The 17,205-nt window shown below is 41.6% G+C and overlaps 1 protein-coding gene across 1 annotated transcript in view; it reads left to right on the top strand.

Moving 5' to 3' along the window:
- ACP7 (acid phosphatase 7, tartrate resistant (putative)) overlaps positions 1 to 17,205 on the top strand; it is a 1,845,593-nt gene that overhangs the window by 1,702,576 nt on the left and 125,812 nt on the right. Inside the window, exon 11 of the mRNA XM_044073976.1 lies at positions 10,447 to 10,518. Within this exon, the coding sequence (XP_043929911.1) occupies positions 10,447 to 10,518 (72 nt within the window). The remainder of the gene's footprint in view (positions 1 to 10,446; positions 10,519 to 17,205) is intronic.

A 17,205-nucleotide genomic window follows, 5' to 3' on the forward strand; every position in this document is an offset into this window, starting at 1 on the left:
GGGCGGTCCAATATGTCTGAATAAGTGTTCAAGAGACCTTGTGACCCACTCCCATCCTGGCCCCCTTTTTCTTCCAGAAAGTCTTAATCTCCACTTTTCTCTTTGGCAACAGATTGCTTCAGATAAATGGGTTCTGAATAACATTCATCAATGTTACAGATGGCAGTGGGAGGAAATTCCTCCCTTCCAGGGGGTCATTCATGTTCCTCCAAATCAGACTCATTTATTCTTAGTGCCAAAGAAAGACAATGCTTGGAGGCCAATTCTGGATCTTTCATTACTAAACCTGTTTGTGATAGTGCCCTAATTCAAAATTATTTCACTTCACAACCTGTTACCTCTTCTTCCTCTTTCAACTTTCCAGATAACACTGGACTTATAAAATGCTTATCATCACATTCCTATTCATTCAAATTTCAAATGTTTCATAAGGTTTTATATATCTGAATCACATTATCAGTTCTCTTAACTTTTGGACTATCCACTGCACCAAGAGTGTTACAAAGTATCTAGACCCAGTTATAGCTTATTGCAGGCTACAAAATATCCACATTTTTCCATTTTCAGATGACTTGTTTATCTTTGCAGTCTTTTTCAAAGTGTCATGAATCTCTCTGTTAGGTGAGAGATCTATTACATAAGCTGGGATTCCAAGAGAACAGTCAAAAGTCTTTGTTCCTGAGATGTCAGCTAGACACCTTAGTTCAAAAAGATTTTCTTCCACAGGAAAAAATAGATCCTTATTTAGTTCTGTTTCTAAGGTTTTTCACTCAGACTTTGTTCACTGTGATGGAATACTTTAGGATTTTGTCTCTCATGGCATCTATGATTCTCATTTTAGATGACTTGTTTATCTTTACAGAGTCTTTTTCAAAGTGTCTGGAATCTCTCGGTTAGGAGATAGATCTCTTACACCAGATGGTATTACAAGGGAACAGTCAAAAGTCTGTGTTCCTTAGATGTCAGTTAGACACCTTAGTTCAAAGAGCTTTTCTTCCACAGAAAAAAAAATAGATCCTTATTTAGTTCTGTTTCTAAGGTTTTCCACTCAGTCTTTGGTCACTATGAGGGAATACCTCAGGATTTTGGATCTCGAGGCATCTATGATTATCATAATACCTTGGCAAGACTTCACATGAGAAAGATACTGCGGTATCTGAAATCTCTTTGGCCCCAGCATCAACACACTTTATCCTTTCAAATCCCAGTGCTAGGATCATAGGAGAAATCTTTTGGTGGAGACAAGTGTCCTTAAATACAGGTCTCCTCTTCTCCCTCCCTGCTCCAAAGCAGTCAGTTACAACAAATGCTTTGGACTTTGTTCAGGGAGTACTTTCAGGAGGGATAAGTGTGCAGGGGTGTGGGGCACAAAGGACAGATATGTAGGGGATGCTTCCCCTGATCAAGACACTCAACTCTTTGAACCATCTTTGGCCTGTGAGCCTTCTTCATAGTGGTTTCAGACAATACCAGCCATGTGGTACATAAACAAGCAAGGGGGAGCCAGGTCATAGCCCCCTTTGCAGACTGGCCATGTTAGCTTGGAATATAGCTTCACAGTACAATCTCACTCTACAGGAATCTTGCATTCCATCAGAGCAAAATGGCAGACAAGCTGAGTGGGACTGGGGCAGACCCTCATGAATGGAAACTAGATCTGGGTGTCTTCCAACATTTTTTCTGTCATTGGGAAGTTCTTCAAGTAGACCTCCTTGCCTTCTCTTTGAACAATCAACTGGCAAGATTCTTTTCCAGGATTCCATGCAAGAAGACCTAGACAACAGATGCCTTTTCTTTTCTTTGGATTTGAATATTCCTATATGCCTTCCACTAACACCCAGGATATTTCTGAAGATTCAAAAGGAATCCACCAAGATTATTTTGATGACTCCCTGGTGGCCTAAACAACTGTGGTTTTCCCATCTTTTGGAAATAGCCAGGGACAATTACTACAAGCTTCCTCCCAGGCCGGATCTACTCACACAAGAAAAGGGTTGTTTGATACATTCTGAGATCAATCATTTTGAAGTGACTGCTTGGATGATAGGGTCTTAATTCTTTCTAGACACCCATATACTGAGGACTTGCAATAGGTACTAATGGAGACAAGAAAACCTGCTACTAGAAAATCATATATTAGCAAACAAAAAAGGTTTCCTTGTTGGTGCCAACAACATAAACAGCACCCATTCAGGGCTAGTTCTTCTCTGGTTTTAAAGTATTTGTATGGGTACCAGATATTTATGTTCCTAAGAACTTATGTCTGACCTGTGACCTCAACTCAGAAATCTAGAGATATATAGGCAGACTTACAATTCCTCAGACTCTCACAGACAATGCAAATACAGGTCGCATATCCATTGAACTGACTGTCATTTGGTTGTTGTTTCCATTGTTTTGAATTATCAGACAAGTGTCACATTGAGGAACTTTACTTTATATTTTTTAACACTGTCTCACCATACCAGTATTAGGTGTCAGCTGGCAGGGGTAAATGTGATTGCAGTAGACAAATCCCATAGAAAAACTTGCATGCTCAGTGCCTTTTCTGTTAGGAGCAGAACACGACTACTAGACCTGTTCCATTTGGCAATCTTTTGCACCTAAGAATGTCTGGTCCCATTTGTCTTCGCTCAACACTTTTTGGAAGCTCACCATTTCAAATTCTTGGTGCACTTCAAGATGGCAGACTCCGCTCCGCTCCCCAGACTTACCTCCATCCCTTAAGAAAAAGCTCCAGTCTGTGCTGGAGACTCATTTGACTTTTTTCTGATTCTGACATACCCGCTGAGTTTTCAAAATCCAGAGTGCAACTGACTTCACCTCAGATACCCTCTACTGAGATCCTGCTGGTGGCTGATATGCTATCTTTGGTCCTTATGACATAAGATCCATAGAGAAAGGTGAACCACAAATTATCATCTTGAAGGGCATCTTTCAAATACTTGTTAGGGAAGAAGTCGCAGGTATACTTATAGAGGTATGTCAGGGATCTGAACCATAGTGCTTGGTTCAGCAGGACAACACCTCAAAAAAGAAATGCCAAAAAACTAAGCAAGTATCTTCTCTTCCGCCTCCCCCTCTAGGGAGAGGGAATGGGCAGACTTTTTTCAGGGTCTGTTCAAGGCCATTTTGGTTTTGAAAACTCCTTTTTAATTCCACCCCTCCCCCATTTCTCAAAAGGATGCTGTGATTTCATCTTCCTGTGAAGATGAGGAGGTTTCTGATTCTGACCATTCTCTGACTTATTCTTCTCAAACCCATTCTCCTTTCCAAATCCCTTCTGATGAGGAGGACTCCATTTCATGTGACTATCCTGGGGAAGAATCTTCTTTTGGAGAGACTGTTCTAAACATGATGAATCATTTTGAATGAGAGTCTAGGCAGTTAACAGTGATCCAGAAAATATACTATAACCTCTTGTAAATGAGCACTTCAGCCCCTTCTCTAGTTCCTGCAGTTGTTGAGGCATTTTTGGTTGCTTTTCAATCCACTTTAGCTGTCCCAGAATCATAGCCTTCTGATCCCAAAAGGCCACACAGATTTTATAGGTTCCCTGATGATTTTATGTTTTTGTGTAAATACTCTTTAGCAGACCCATCTGCAGTGTAAAATCTCTGTAACAGACCCATCTGCAGTGTATTGTTCTTCTGATAAACCTTCAAATCCACTTCCAAATGCCAGTGCCCTCCCTTCTGACAAAGATAGCAGGGCTATGGATAGGTGAGGAAAAAGATTTATACTTCTTCTACCTTGGCATTCAGGGTTATTAATTACTAAACCCAGATGACCAAGTACTTGATATCTATTCTCAACTGCATACACAAGGTTGTGGTGGATCCACAGGGAACTGACCCTAAGCTGCAAATGCTGCCCTTACTTAGTCTGGCTATCTAAGTAGCCAGAAACATCATTAAGTGTAGTTATGATGCTGTATAGGCCTTCTCCAGGGCAGCTGCCACTGGCTCTGTCATCCGTAGGTATCCATGGTTGCATAATCAACCTTTGCCCAACAATTTTAAATCAAATATTGTGGATTCTCCTTTAGACAGGAATTTCTTTTGACCCACAAGTAGCTGATCTTTTCAAAACCTTTCAGGAGCAGGGAAAGCCATGAAGGACCAACAGCTTTTGTTGTCCTCTGTACTTAGGTAGCAGAGGAGTTATCCAACCGAAGCTACATCTTTTGCCAGAAGTGTTCCTAAAACTAGTCAGAAACACAAGAAGGATCCCAAAAGCAGATGCCTTCACCCAAAAACATAGAGGGATTCATCCTCCTTCTCTGGGATTCATCCCTTTCGGGAAAATCTCACTGCCTACTTAGAGATCCCCCCCCCCGCTAATCAGCCATGCCCTGCCCCTCTCAGCAAGGCTTACCCAATCCTTTGACACTTGGGAAAAAACTATCACAGAAGAGTGGGTTCTTTGTATCACAAAAAATGGCTATGCTGTGTCTTGGATGGAGATTCTGCTACTAAATGACATACCTCCCATTCTCCACAACCAGATCCATCTGCTTCCACCCATAATACAAGAATTTCAAACACGTGACACAATGGAACTAGTGCACAAAAATTTTGTGGGGAAGAGGTTTTACTTCAGACTCTTCCTAGTGCCAATAAAAAAGGGGCACTAGAGTCCCATACTGGATCTTTCTTTATTAAAGACTTTCTTAAAAGTGCCAACCTTCAAATTGCTATGACTACATACACTGTTGCCTTTCATACTACCTCAGGCTTTTCTGGTATCTACAGATCTGAAAGATACATATTTCCATTTACCAGCTCACCCCCCCGCATGAGACTCCTCAAGTTTTGTTCTGGGTCATCTCCCTTTCAGTTTACTGCTTTGACTTTTGGGCTGTCTGGAGCCCCAGGAGTTTTCACAAAGTGTCTGGCACAAGTGATTGCTTTCTGTCAAACCCAGGGAATTCAGATTTTTCCCTGCTTAGACAACCTGTTGATCCAAGCTTCCTCACCACAGATTCTTGTGCAGCACCTCCAGTTCACCCTAAACTTCTTCTCGTAGTTGTGGTTCACAGTCAACTACATAAAGTGCTCCCTCTACCAGCTCAGGACTTAGTTTTCTTGGGCAGCATGCAGGATACAAAAAAGATGCCGGCCTAACTGCCTCAGGAAAAAGTTCAAACCACTTTCACAGTATTGCCTCTCTCAGCCAATGCTCAGCCAGGGAGATCCTAAGGGTGCTGGTATTCATGACAGCTGCTGTCCAAATGCTTCTTCTAGCCAAACTGCATATGAGAAAAATCCATTGGTACCTAAAAAGAGTATGATCTCAACACTCTCACCCTTTAGACACAGTGATTCATCTATTACATTGTCTTAGAAGGTAACTATTATGGTAGAAGGTTCAGGTGACCCTTAATCCAGGACTCCTTTTCACTACTCCAGATCCTGTTCAGGAATTGTACACAGATGCCTTAGATGAGACATGGAGAACCTGGACAGGGACTAACTGAGTACAGGGCAAGTGGTAGCCAAAATTATTAAGGGAACACACAAACCTGAAGGAGATGAGGACCCTCATCCAAGCTCTTTAAATTTTCTCTTATGCCTGGAAATCAGGTCCCCTATGAGTGTTCACAGATGGCACAATTGTCATGTGGTACATAAACAAGAAAGGGGAACCAGAGCATACCAGCTGTACAGAATGGCAAAGAGAGGCTGGGAACTTGCCACCTAGAAAAGTTTGTTTCTAATATCCACATGCAAAAGGTGGATACCAGAGCCATACTGGAAACTGCCACCTGGTCTTCTGTACACACCTTCCCTAAACATTACAGGATTGATGCCTTTTCAAAGTAAAGATCTGCCATTGCTAGGTCAGTCCTTTCTGGCCTCTTGAATAACCCTGCTACTTACTAGCCTACCACCCTTTTGTTTCTTTCAGCTTTGGGAATCACCCACTGCTTAAGAATACTGCAACAGTGATTTTAGTCAGGACATAATAGAGTTATGTAAGTACTTACCATAACAGTAGATGTCCTACTGATTACTGTTACAGTCTTTCTTTCTACTCTCCTTCCCCTCTATACTTATTTATACTAACCCTCTACTTTCTCTCTTTGTTCCTACCCTATGGACAATACCCTAGAACAAGGGGGCTTCCTTATCATGTCATGCTTCACCCCTCCTAGCTAGTCATTTATTTCTCAGGGGTCCTCAGGCTGCAGGCTTGGGAATAATCTGATGAATTGTGCTCATATATCTGTCTATATACATCCATGCTTACTAGCTGAGGTCAAATGTCAGATCTATGATCCTGGTGAAGGTGAAGCTTTGATCCCCTGGCTGGGCATCAGCGGTGATAACCCACTGGTTAACAGTACTGCAACAGGGATCAGTAGGACATCCTTGGTAATTTGATAAAAAAAAACAGATTTTATGAGAATGAGACCTAATATATGAGGCAAAAATCTGGACAATTGACATTAATGGCAGGGCGAGTATAAACATACCAGACTGTTAACACTGTCTTTCTGACAGTGCTTGCCAAGTGGTTTACAACTTTGAAAGACAGTAAAACACTTAGCATTTGAAGGTTATTTTTACTAACTAAATGTGCACTCACTGAAATTGTATGCACATTGTGAAGGCATGCTTTAATATGGCTGCATTTCTAGACTTATGCAAAGAGAATACTGCACTTTTGTAAATTTTAGTGATACCTGATGTTACAGGGGTTATGCAGTAGAAATAGCATATCTGGACCTAGCCATGGCCTTTGACACCATTCTCCATGCAGGGATTATTAACAGACTTGTCAATCGGAATAAAAGTCTTTATATTGTGCAATGGTGAGCTAGCTAGTTGTCTTGGCAGAACCCATGTGGTTAGAGTCGTAGGTGCTGCTTTTGAAAACAAGCAAATTATCAGTGGTGTGCCACACGGATCAGTACTGGCTCATCTCCTAATTGACTTCTGTTTCTCAAACCTTCTGCCCAACACTCATGGCCTATGATTACTTACCTTTGCAGATGACTGTAAATTGGGTAATGTTATTGATCTTCCTGTGACTCACTGTTGTTCCATCATAGATTAGACCATGTTATTAATTGATGCAAGGACAGTAGTTTCAAATTAAATGTAAAAAAATGAAGCATAGTTATTTTGATAAACAAAACATTTTCACATACCATATAGGTAACACACCTCTCCAAACAGACAGTATCATAAGGGATATAGACTGTCTTGTTGATAATTCCTTATCATTTGACCATTATGTCTCCACAAGTAGTTCATAAAATCTCTTGTCTGGCTCATTTGATTTCCAGTTTTATCTCCACTTGATCCAGCAAAGTCTTAATTCCCCTTTACTCTTATTTCATCAGACCCATTATTGAGTGTACAGTAGAGAGTCGATTATCTGAACTAATTGGGACCTAGGGTAGTTCAGATAATCAAACTGATCGGGTAATCAAGCATATAACGTAACTGGATAAAAAACTTCTAAAAATGTTTTTGATGAACATTAAACAAGAAAAATAAAACAAATTTTACTGCAAGTACAAAATGGTACAGTATATTACAGTAGTACAAGCTCAAAAAACATGCACAAGCGAATATGTATAACATTTACATATTCAGACTTTATGAGTTTTCCTACCCAAAAAGTTTGGAAGACGGCATTTAGATAATCGACGTTTCGGATAATCGACTCTCTTATGCCTCTTTTTTATTTTTTGGCATGCATTTATCTAAACATATTACTCAGAGATTCATAACTGCAAAAATCAGTAGCCTCAATAATCATAGTTGTCAAACAGACTGGTAGCCCTTTCCCCATGCTTAAGTCTCTTCCAGACTCCTCCATGGAGATCTGTGTTTAGCCTTTCAAGACATGAAAGTTCCAGCCATTTTTGACTGTCTATTCCTACACAAATCAAATGGTACATCAAATACCAGGTTAAAGGAACTAAATCTTCATCAGCAGATAATTAAGGCATATCAGCTGATAGAGTCATATTGCAACGTACCCCACACCTCTGGAACAGACTTCCACTATATGTGAAGCAGAGTAGTACACTTGCCACCTTCAAAATAAACCTAGATAATTGGATAGGCAGCTTGAAATTCTTCTCTGGCCATTCTTGTCTTGCCGTCCTTGAGGCTGGAATGAACTTTTGAACAGGGGTTATTGACTAGGATTGTTTGGTATGCAGACTGATTACTTAGTACGTAACTATGAACCTATGAATGTGATGCATGGGACTCTGGTGGTAATTACAGCTACAAAGTGGTTGTTAGCACTTGTAATTGTTAAATGAGACTTGCAGATCACCAGATATTGAGGTATTTCCTCATTACAGCTAATGTGTCTCTGAATCTCTGGTTTCCAAGATTGTGTTATAGGGTACTTCTTGCCACTCAGTGCTGGGCTTTTTCTGAATCTGGTTATTGTTCCTGACATTTAACTTCACAGCAAACTGATACAAATGAATCAGTTGCCCCCATATTGCAGTAAAAAGCACACAGTGATCTACAGTAAAATATTCACTTTACTCGTCACCTCTGGAATTTCTACTTGCGTATCAATTCTAAATTATAAGTACTGTCTTTAAATTTAGTTGAAGAAACTGTGCACTCTAAGTATGGCCATTCTTTTTTTATCTCAGCTGTTTACTGACTGTCTCCTATTTCTTATCACCCTAAGTAGTATACACACACAGGAAAAAATCTATAGCCTAACTTTAACCATAATCTCTGGGGCTTCATCCCCTGTGTAGCCTCATTGTTAAAGATAATGTCATTTTCATATCATGACTCATCTCTTTTGTCCTTATACAGATTGCATCAAGCGCACTTGAACCTTTATGTCCCATGGTTTGAGCCAGATGTGTGTTTATTCTGTAACTTTTAACATTTTTATACATTCTGCCCTGAAGCTCTTTTCATCGGCTTCACATGTTTTTATATAAATTATCATTATGTTTTGCTGTATGTACTATTGTCATTCCTTGTTTTATGTTTTGATCATGAGTTCTGTGAGGCGTCCCTAAAAGGAGGACTTTATGTATCACTAGGCTTATTGTTGTCAGAACTAAGTAAATAAATAATAATATTTAACAGCATACACCAGATGAAAATAAACAGGTATGACTTAAAAAGCACACTCTCCTTTATTCCACCACTTCATTCATCACTTCCAACACCTTAGTCATAAAACGTCACATTATCACATTAAGTGAAACAATTAAAACTGGTCAATTACTACATAAAAAAGTTAAGAAATCAAATATCTCCAATTGACTTCCCAAATTTAACACTTTAGGTATCAAAGTACTGTATTTTAAAATACATATATTTTTCTTCTGTAGAAGTTTTTGCTTAATTAAATGTCTTTTAGTTTCTTTTACTTTAATGTGCAGAAAAGTAGAAGCAAGCAGAACATCAGTGTTTCTGTTGTGTTCCGTTAAAAAATGTATGTCCTGAAGCTGTCCTTTTATTCTAGCACTGAATTTTCTTTTTGTTTCACTATTATAGAGCACTCCTACAGTATTACTGAGACAATATAAAATGAACATTGTACTTTTTAATTGTTATTAATAAGTAGAATTTATAGGTTCATACTAAGCTAACTGCCCTTGCAAGCTATTTTAAGCTTAGCCAATTATCCCTTGTGAGACTCAAACCTTGCACATTGTGTTTATAAGGCAAACACCTTAACCATTAGGCCACCCTCCCAACCCTTATGCTATTGGTAGACTGATTATCTTTTAGCAATGAAGTAGATACTATGTTCTTGTACAGATAATGAGGGGGATGTATAATACTTATGCACCATTTGATTAAGCTCCAGTCATAGTAAAAGTACTTTTATACCCCCTTTTACTAATACGTTTCTAAAAAGTTATGCTTTAGTAATGAATATACAAATGGATTTGAAGTGTAAAGAACTGTTTTTAGGTACAAAAGAAGTAACAGTAAATTTATGTAAGGATTATTGGAAGTTGTTAAAAGTGTGAAAGAAAAACAAGATTTACTTATTAGGCCTGTTGATAAAGGTAAAAATATAGTTATTATGAATAGGCAGCAATATTTTAAATTTTGATTGATGATAAAACTTAATGTATTTCTAAAAATATTTAGGAAGAATTTGTGAGTAGTTTTATGGACACAATAATAAGGGGATCCATTTGGGATATTTTTCTGATAGGGACTTTGAGAAATTGGTTTCCCCTTTGGCTAGAATGCTTATATTTTATTGTATCCCCTAGATACATAAAGGTGTAGTTGGCCCAACAGGTTGTCCCATTATTTCTTTGTGTAGTACTCTATTAGAGAATGTTGAGATGAGTCACTAGAAGTAGTGATTAAAGTGTAGATATGGTAGAATAAAGAAGAGAGTGCTTTTTAAGTTGTAACTGTAAATAAATAATAATTTTGAATATATATTTGTTTCTAATTGTCACATCTTCCTTTACAGGTTTTCAATGGCAGTGAGAAATATCCATACATCAATCCTAAGGCTCCTGTGCACATCATCACAGGCTCTGCGGTAAGGGTACCAGTCTTGACTGAAGCTCATTTTCTGAAACATGCAGTTCTGTGGCATGATCTTTATTAGAAGAATAAGAAAAGTTATAGTGTGATGTGAAATATTTTACCTGTTCACCATCATGAAGAGATGCTCTAGCTATGTGGTACTACTGTCATTTAGGACTATAACACATCATGTTGCTTGATTAAATAAGTAGCACAACATAAAACATTGGGAGTCATTTTATATGAGAAACAATATACATTTCTGTAAGATCCTGTTACATGGGCTGTGCAGAGCATGGGGACCCTTTTACATGGGAAATACTGCAAAAAGCATTGCATATATTGAAACAATGCAACATATACCTTATTTCTTTGTAAATAAGACCTAACCAGAGAATAAGGCTTAGCGTGATTTTCCAGATTGGTCATGATATAAGCCCTACCCCAAAAATAAGCCCCAGTTAAGATCGTCAACAACACACGATGGACGTGTTGAATTATAAAATAATATTATTGACACCCGTTGACTGAGGTTATTGTACTCTGCTCACCATTTTTAGACCATTCGGACACCCAACTTCTCTTTGCAGAAAGTCATAAGATTCTTTCCCTGGGAGTCTTCCACGATTCTTGCTGTAACCCTAATCATCACTCACACTTGACGGTTGAGATCTTTGGCTCATAAACACTAGCAAGTGTACTTTGATCAGTCAAAGTACAGACAATGTGCGTAAAGCGCACGCACTTGATAATGAACAGCTGTGGATGTTCTTCGTGTTTCACTGTTGCAGTCATCACACTTGGGTTATCTACCTGCAGGTAGCCCTCAGTTAGCCTGAATACCAGAGACTTAGTATTTCTGCGTAGGTTGGTGTTGCTCCAGGTCTGACGTCAGGTCATCAGGGGTATAAAAACAGGCAGCCGACGCCATTACATCAGTCTTTCTTGCCGAGGAGCCTGAAGCAGAAGTAGTCGCACAAGTGCAGGTCGGCCACCACTTGAGTTTTCGTTACTGAATTGAATTATCCTGAAGTCTTCTAAAGCCAAGTACCCCACTGGGGATCCTTTTTTCTTGCTCTAACTGATGTCAGAAAAAGTTAATAATTGTCTTGCCTGTGGAAAGCAAATACCACACCGAGATTTTCATTCTTACTGCGTCACTTGTTTAGGCCCAGACCACGACGTTCCTGTCTGTCGGTTTTGTGCCTTGTTCAACTCCCAGTCTATTCATCGTTGGGCCCTTATTGTCGCTAAGTACTTTCATTCTCGATTTTCGTATTCCAAAATGGCTTCGGTAAGCCATCTGACTACCGATCTACCAAAAAAATGCGAGGATAAAGACAGAGACAGACTGCCCAGGTCCAAAACTGCCGACGACGCTTTCGTTAAGCTAGTTGCCAGTTCACCGGTACTCAGTGAGGCGCTTTTGCAGTCCCTGATGCCCGCTTCAATTAATTCGTAGGCCTCTACCAAGACTCGTTCGGAGTCCGGTATGCCACAAGACTCTTCTGTAACAGAACTTGTGGATGTCTCTACCTTGGATGGGTCCTGAGCCGCTGAGCAGGCTCTCTGAGGAAGTTCTTTACACTACCGATATTCAACACAAACCATCTTCAGTTCTGTCTAAAACCACCGAGTTTCTAAGGCCAAGAGTATGCGCTATGCCTAAATAAACGACGACTCTAACTCATGCACCTGCTTCCTTGCCACAACATCAAATGCTTAAAATGGCAGAAGACCTTATTATGTTGATTAGGGGAAGTCAGCCTTCCCCTGCTAAGAGAAAAAGAGACCTGTCCCCAGCAGCTTTAACAGACCAAGAGTCCAGCGACTCTGAGGTATCTGATTATGAAGACATGTCTGTATTTGCTTATGAGGATTCAGATGCAGAGGAATCTATTCCCTATGCTTCTCCTCCAGATGATTTTTCTTTTGGTGAAACCTTACATACTTTAAGAGAGCATTTCCACTGGCAATACCAAGACTATCCTCAGTCCAAAAACAGACTCAGAGAATTTCTACACTTGCCACAACATAGGCCTTTAGCAATACTCCCAGTCCTGGATGTTGTGGATGATGTCTTTATGGTATCCAGTTTAACTCCTGATACTTTACCCCATGCTCCTAGGAAACCAGACAGGTATTGCAGAGCTCCTGACTCTCACAAATCCCTTTTCAAAAATCCTACTGCTGATGTAGAGGTCATCTCCCAGGGACCTAAAGGTATCAAAGCAACTACAGCTAAGAATCCCACTCCTTCGGACAGGGATTCCAGACCTTTAGACAGATGGGGTAAGAAAGTATACACCTCTGCAACTCTCACCATTAGGGCTTTGAATTGCCAGTTTCACATAATGAAGTACCAGCAACATATTATGGAACATATTAATCAAAAAATAGCTACCTTTACGGAGTGTGCAAGCCAAGTCAGCAAGCATACATTGCAGTGTGGCTTTGAAGCCCTAGAAGCATCTTGTAGGGCAGCAGTCACTGGATCTATACTTAGAAGGCATGCTTGGCTTAAAGAGCTGACCTTGCCAGACCATGTCAAATCAAAATTACTAGATGCTCCTTTGAATAAGGACAATCTGGCACCAAAGCAGAAGAGGTTCTTAAAAAGATGAAAGAAAAAGCTAAATCTATGCAAACAGTCAAAGATCTCTTGCAAGTACAGCCTCCTAGATTCAGTAGGCACCTCAAAACATTGGTCCTTTCCAGCCCCCTCATGGCCATCTCAAACTAGACCCAGGGGAAACAGACCCCCCCCCCAGACAGTCTCAGGGTATACAGAGATCTAAGTAATGGAGTGCCTCCCCTTCAAAAACAGTGAGTGCTAAGCCACCCCCTTACAGGAAGAATTTCCAATGACTTCTCAACTCCTGTCCCCACCTCAGCCCAACTGCTTGTGCCCCTAGAAGGAAAACTTGCCCATCATGCAAAAAACTGGACTTCAATCACCAAAGACTGATGGATCCTCAACATTGTATCCCAGGGTACACATTTTACTTCCACTCACAGCCAACCCCAAAAGGGTTTCCAGACCTTCCTCCAAACCAGTGGGCAAAGGCACAAAACCAAGTTCAATCCCTGCTCTCTATAAGGGCAATTCAGCCTGTTCCTGCAGAACCGATAGGTCAAGGGTTCTATTCCAGACTTTTCCTGGTACTCAGAAAAGAGGGCACTTGGCACCCAATCCTAGATCTTTCCATTCTAAACACCTTCCTAGTGGTACCAACATTCAAAATGCTCATCCAGCAGCAGCTTCTTCCTATGCTGGCCAGGCTACCCTAGACTTAAAAGAAGCCTATCTGCACATCCCTATAAGGGACTCATGCAGGAAATATCTTCACATCAGGGCAGGATATATGCATTAACAGTTCTCTGCACTTCCCTTTGGCTTATCCACTGCTCCCGGAGTATTCACAAAATGCCTGGCTCCAGCCATTGCCTACCACAGACAGAAAAAAATTCAAATTTACATGTACTTGGACGACTGCCTGATTCAGGCAGTCAGGAAATGCTGTTGCAGCACCTGACATTTGTAAAAAACTTTCTAATGTCCCTGGGGTACACCATCAACGAAAATAAATCAAAACTAGTCCCCAGTCAAAAGATTGTATTTTTGGGAGCAAGCTTGGACACAGCATCCCAGATGGCATTCCTTACACCAGAAAAACAAGCCTATCTGACAGACTAGTTCAGTCAAAGGGCCACCAGAACCCAGCTATCCGCAAGGAAAATCCTGCAGGCCCTAGGGTTCATAGCCTCATGCAGCCTACTAATTCCATATGCCAGACTGCATATGAGAAAACTTCAGTGGTACTTAAAAAGTCTTTGGTGCCAACATTCTCAGGACCTGGAAACCGTCATTCATATCATACCTAGTCTAAGGACAGAGTTTCTTTGGTGCGCAGCACCATGCAACCACAACAAGGGACTGCCCTTTACTCAACCCCACGCTGCCCAGACCCTAACCACAGATGCATCAGACTATTCCTCGGGGGGCACACCTGGACGACAAGTGCATTCAGGGCCACTGGAGCACAAGTCAAATTCATCTGCACATAAACCAAAAAGAGATGCTAGCCATGCAGCATGCTCTAGCAACTTTCAGATCCCTACTTTCACCAGGACCCCTGCTAATAAAAACAGACAACACCACAGTTATGTGGTACATCAACAAGCAGGGGGGAACCCACTCTTACCCACTCTGCAGGTTAGCCATGGCCCTGTGGAACATGGCCTTGGACATGCAGGTCCATCTACAAGCTCAATTCCTGCCAGGCAAACAAAACTCACTGGCAGATGACTTAATCAGAAATCTCCTAGACCCACATGGGTGGCAATTAGAGCCCAGCACCTTCAACCTTCTGATTCAGAAATGGGGGACCCCAGAGGTGGATCTCTTTGCCTTCCCCTGCAATCACCAGCTCAGCAAATTCTGCAATAGGACACTTCACAGCAGGGCCTGGAAAGTGGATGCCCTATCCTTCCAGTGGGTAAACCTCTTAATCTATGCATTTCCCCCTCTGCCCTGTCTCTCAAGAACAGTGCTCAAGATAAGACCAAGGACAATTCTGATTGCCCCGAACTGGTCACGCCAGCACTGGTACCCACTCCTGCACAGCCTGTCACCGTTGCCACCCGGGCACCTACCCCAGAGCCCAACCCTGCTATCTCAGCAGGGGGGACAGATCTTGCATCCGCAACTACAAACCCTAAAATCTTGCAGCCTGGCTTATTCCTTGAATTCTCCCCCAGTGACCAGCCTAAGCAGGCAGGTACTGGACATCATTCTTGAAGCCAGAAGATCCAGTACAAGGAAATCCTATGCTGATAAGTGGAAAAGGTATTGCTCCTTGATTCAATCTAAAAGAGAGGACACAACTCTGCCCTCCCTACCTCTAATCTTGGATTACTTAGCAGATCTACTCCACAGAGGCCTATCCTTTTCCTCTATTAAGATCCATGCCTCTTCCATCTCGGCTCATTACAACTCTGAGCCGCTCATATTCTCTCACTCTCTCATCAAACAGTTCCTGAGAGGGGCAAACAACTTAAGGCCACCAAGGAGAGCACCCACCCCTGCTTGGGACCTTTACTTTGTACTGGAAAAGCTCACACTGCCCCCTTTTGAGCCTGCAGTGTCAGCAGACTTAAAATTCCTCTCTTGGAAAACAGCATTGCTCCTGGCCATCACTTCAGCGAGAAGAGTGTCTGAGCTACAAGCAGTTATGGCCGTGGAACTTTCATTATTTTTCACGCTGACAGGCTCTCCCTTCAGGACTAATCCTTCCTTTATGCCCAAAGTGGTGTCCAGTGTGACTCTCAACCAATCTATCCATTTGCCAGCCTTCTTCCCTAATCCTCAAAATAAAGGGGAAAGGATCCTGCATTCCTTGGACGTGCACAGACAGCTCACATTCTACCTGGATAGGACTAAACCCTTCAAGAAATCTGACCAATTACTACTCAGTTTTGCACCAGGGGCAGAGGGCAAGGCTATTTCAAAACAGACAATTTCCAAATGGTTAGCACACGGTATCCATTTCTGCTACAAACACCATAGGAAACCAACCCCTCAGGGGGTCAGAACACATTCCACTAGGGCAACTTCTACCTCTACAGCATTCCTCAGGGGAGTCCCTACCAGGGACATTCTGGAGGCTGCTACCTGGAGCTCTGTACACACATTCACTAAACATTATCACTTGCCTATATTTTCCAAATCCAGTGCGGGTTTTGCAACTGCAGTCCTGCAGGGCATACTAGCCAGCCCAAACACCTTTTGACTGCCTCCACCCTTTCTACAGCTTTGAGAATCAACCCAAGTGTGATGACTGCAACAGTGAAACACGAAGAACATAGTGCAGTTTTGTACACTTACCATAAATGTAGATGTTCGAGTGTATTCACTGTTGCAGTCCTGGTTTCCCTCCCTCCAGCCCCCTTCTCACTCTCTCTCTTTCTCTTTCTCTCTCTCCTCTCTGTGTATACTACTCACCCCTTGCAGGGGTATTGGTATTTACATTTTACTAGTGGAAGTTTTTCCACCATAGCTTAGCTCCCTACTGGGGGGCTCCTGACATTTGGGGCAAGAAAAACTGATGTAATGGCATTGGCTGCCTGTTTTTATGCCCCTGACGACCTGATGTCAGACCTGGAGCGACAGCAACCAACGCAGAAATACTAAGTCTCTGGTATTCAGGCCGACTGAGAGCTACCTGCAGGCAGATAACCCAAGTGTGATGACTGCAACAGTGAATACACTCAAACATCTACATTTATGTTAAGTGTATACAACTGTACTTTGTGTCTTTTCTTCTTAACCGGCACCATTTTGTGTTGCCACTCCGGTCTCGTAAGTCTTCAATTACGCCCCCCCCCCCCAGACAAGATGAGTGCAAAAAGAAAGAGCTATTCCATTGAGTAAAGAAAGGAATCATGGAGGACTCCTGGGAAAAGAATCTGATGGCTTTCTGCAAAGAGAATTTAGATCTCCGAATGGTCGGAAAATGGTGTGCAGCTTACGATAATCTCAGTCAACAGACCAACGAGGGAAATACTAAGAAGTGCAAGTGTGGATCAGGTCGGCAACCATTATTTCCTGAGCTGGAAGACATCATCTCTGAATGGACTGGTAACAGGAGAGCAAAGGCTTTGGTTGTGCGCAGGGCTGATATTCAAGCATTTGCCCTTG

Source organism: Protopterus annectens, chromosome 6.part0, assembly GCF_019279795.1.
Source record: "Protopterus annectens isolate FY-2018-M chromosome 6.part0, PAN1.0, whole genome shotgun sequence".
NCBI classification, from domain to species: Eukaryota; Metazoa; Chordata; order Ceratodontiformes; family Protopteridae; genus Protopterus; species Protopterus annectens.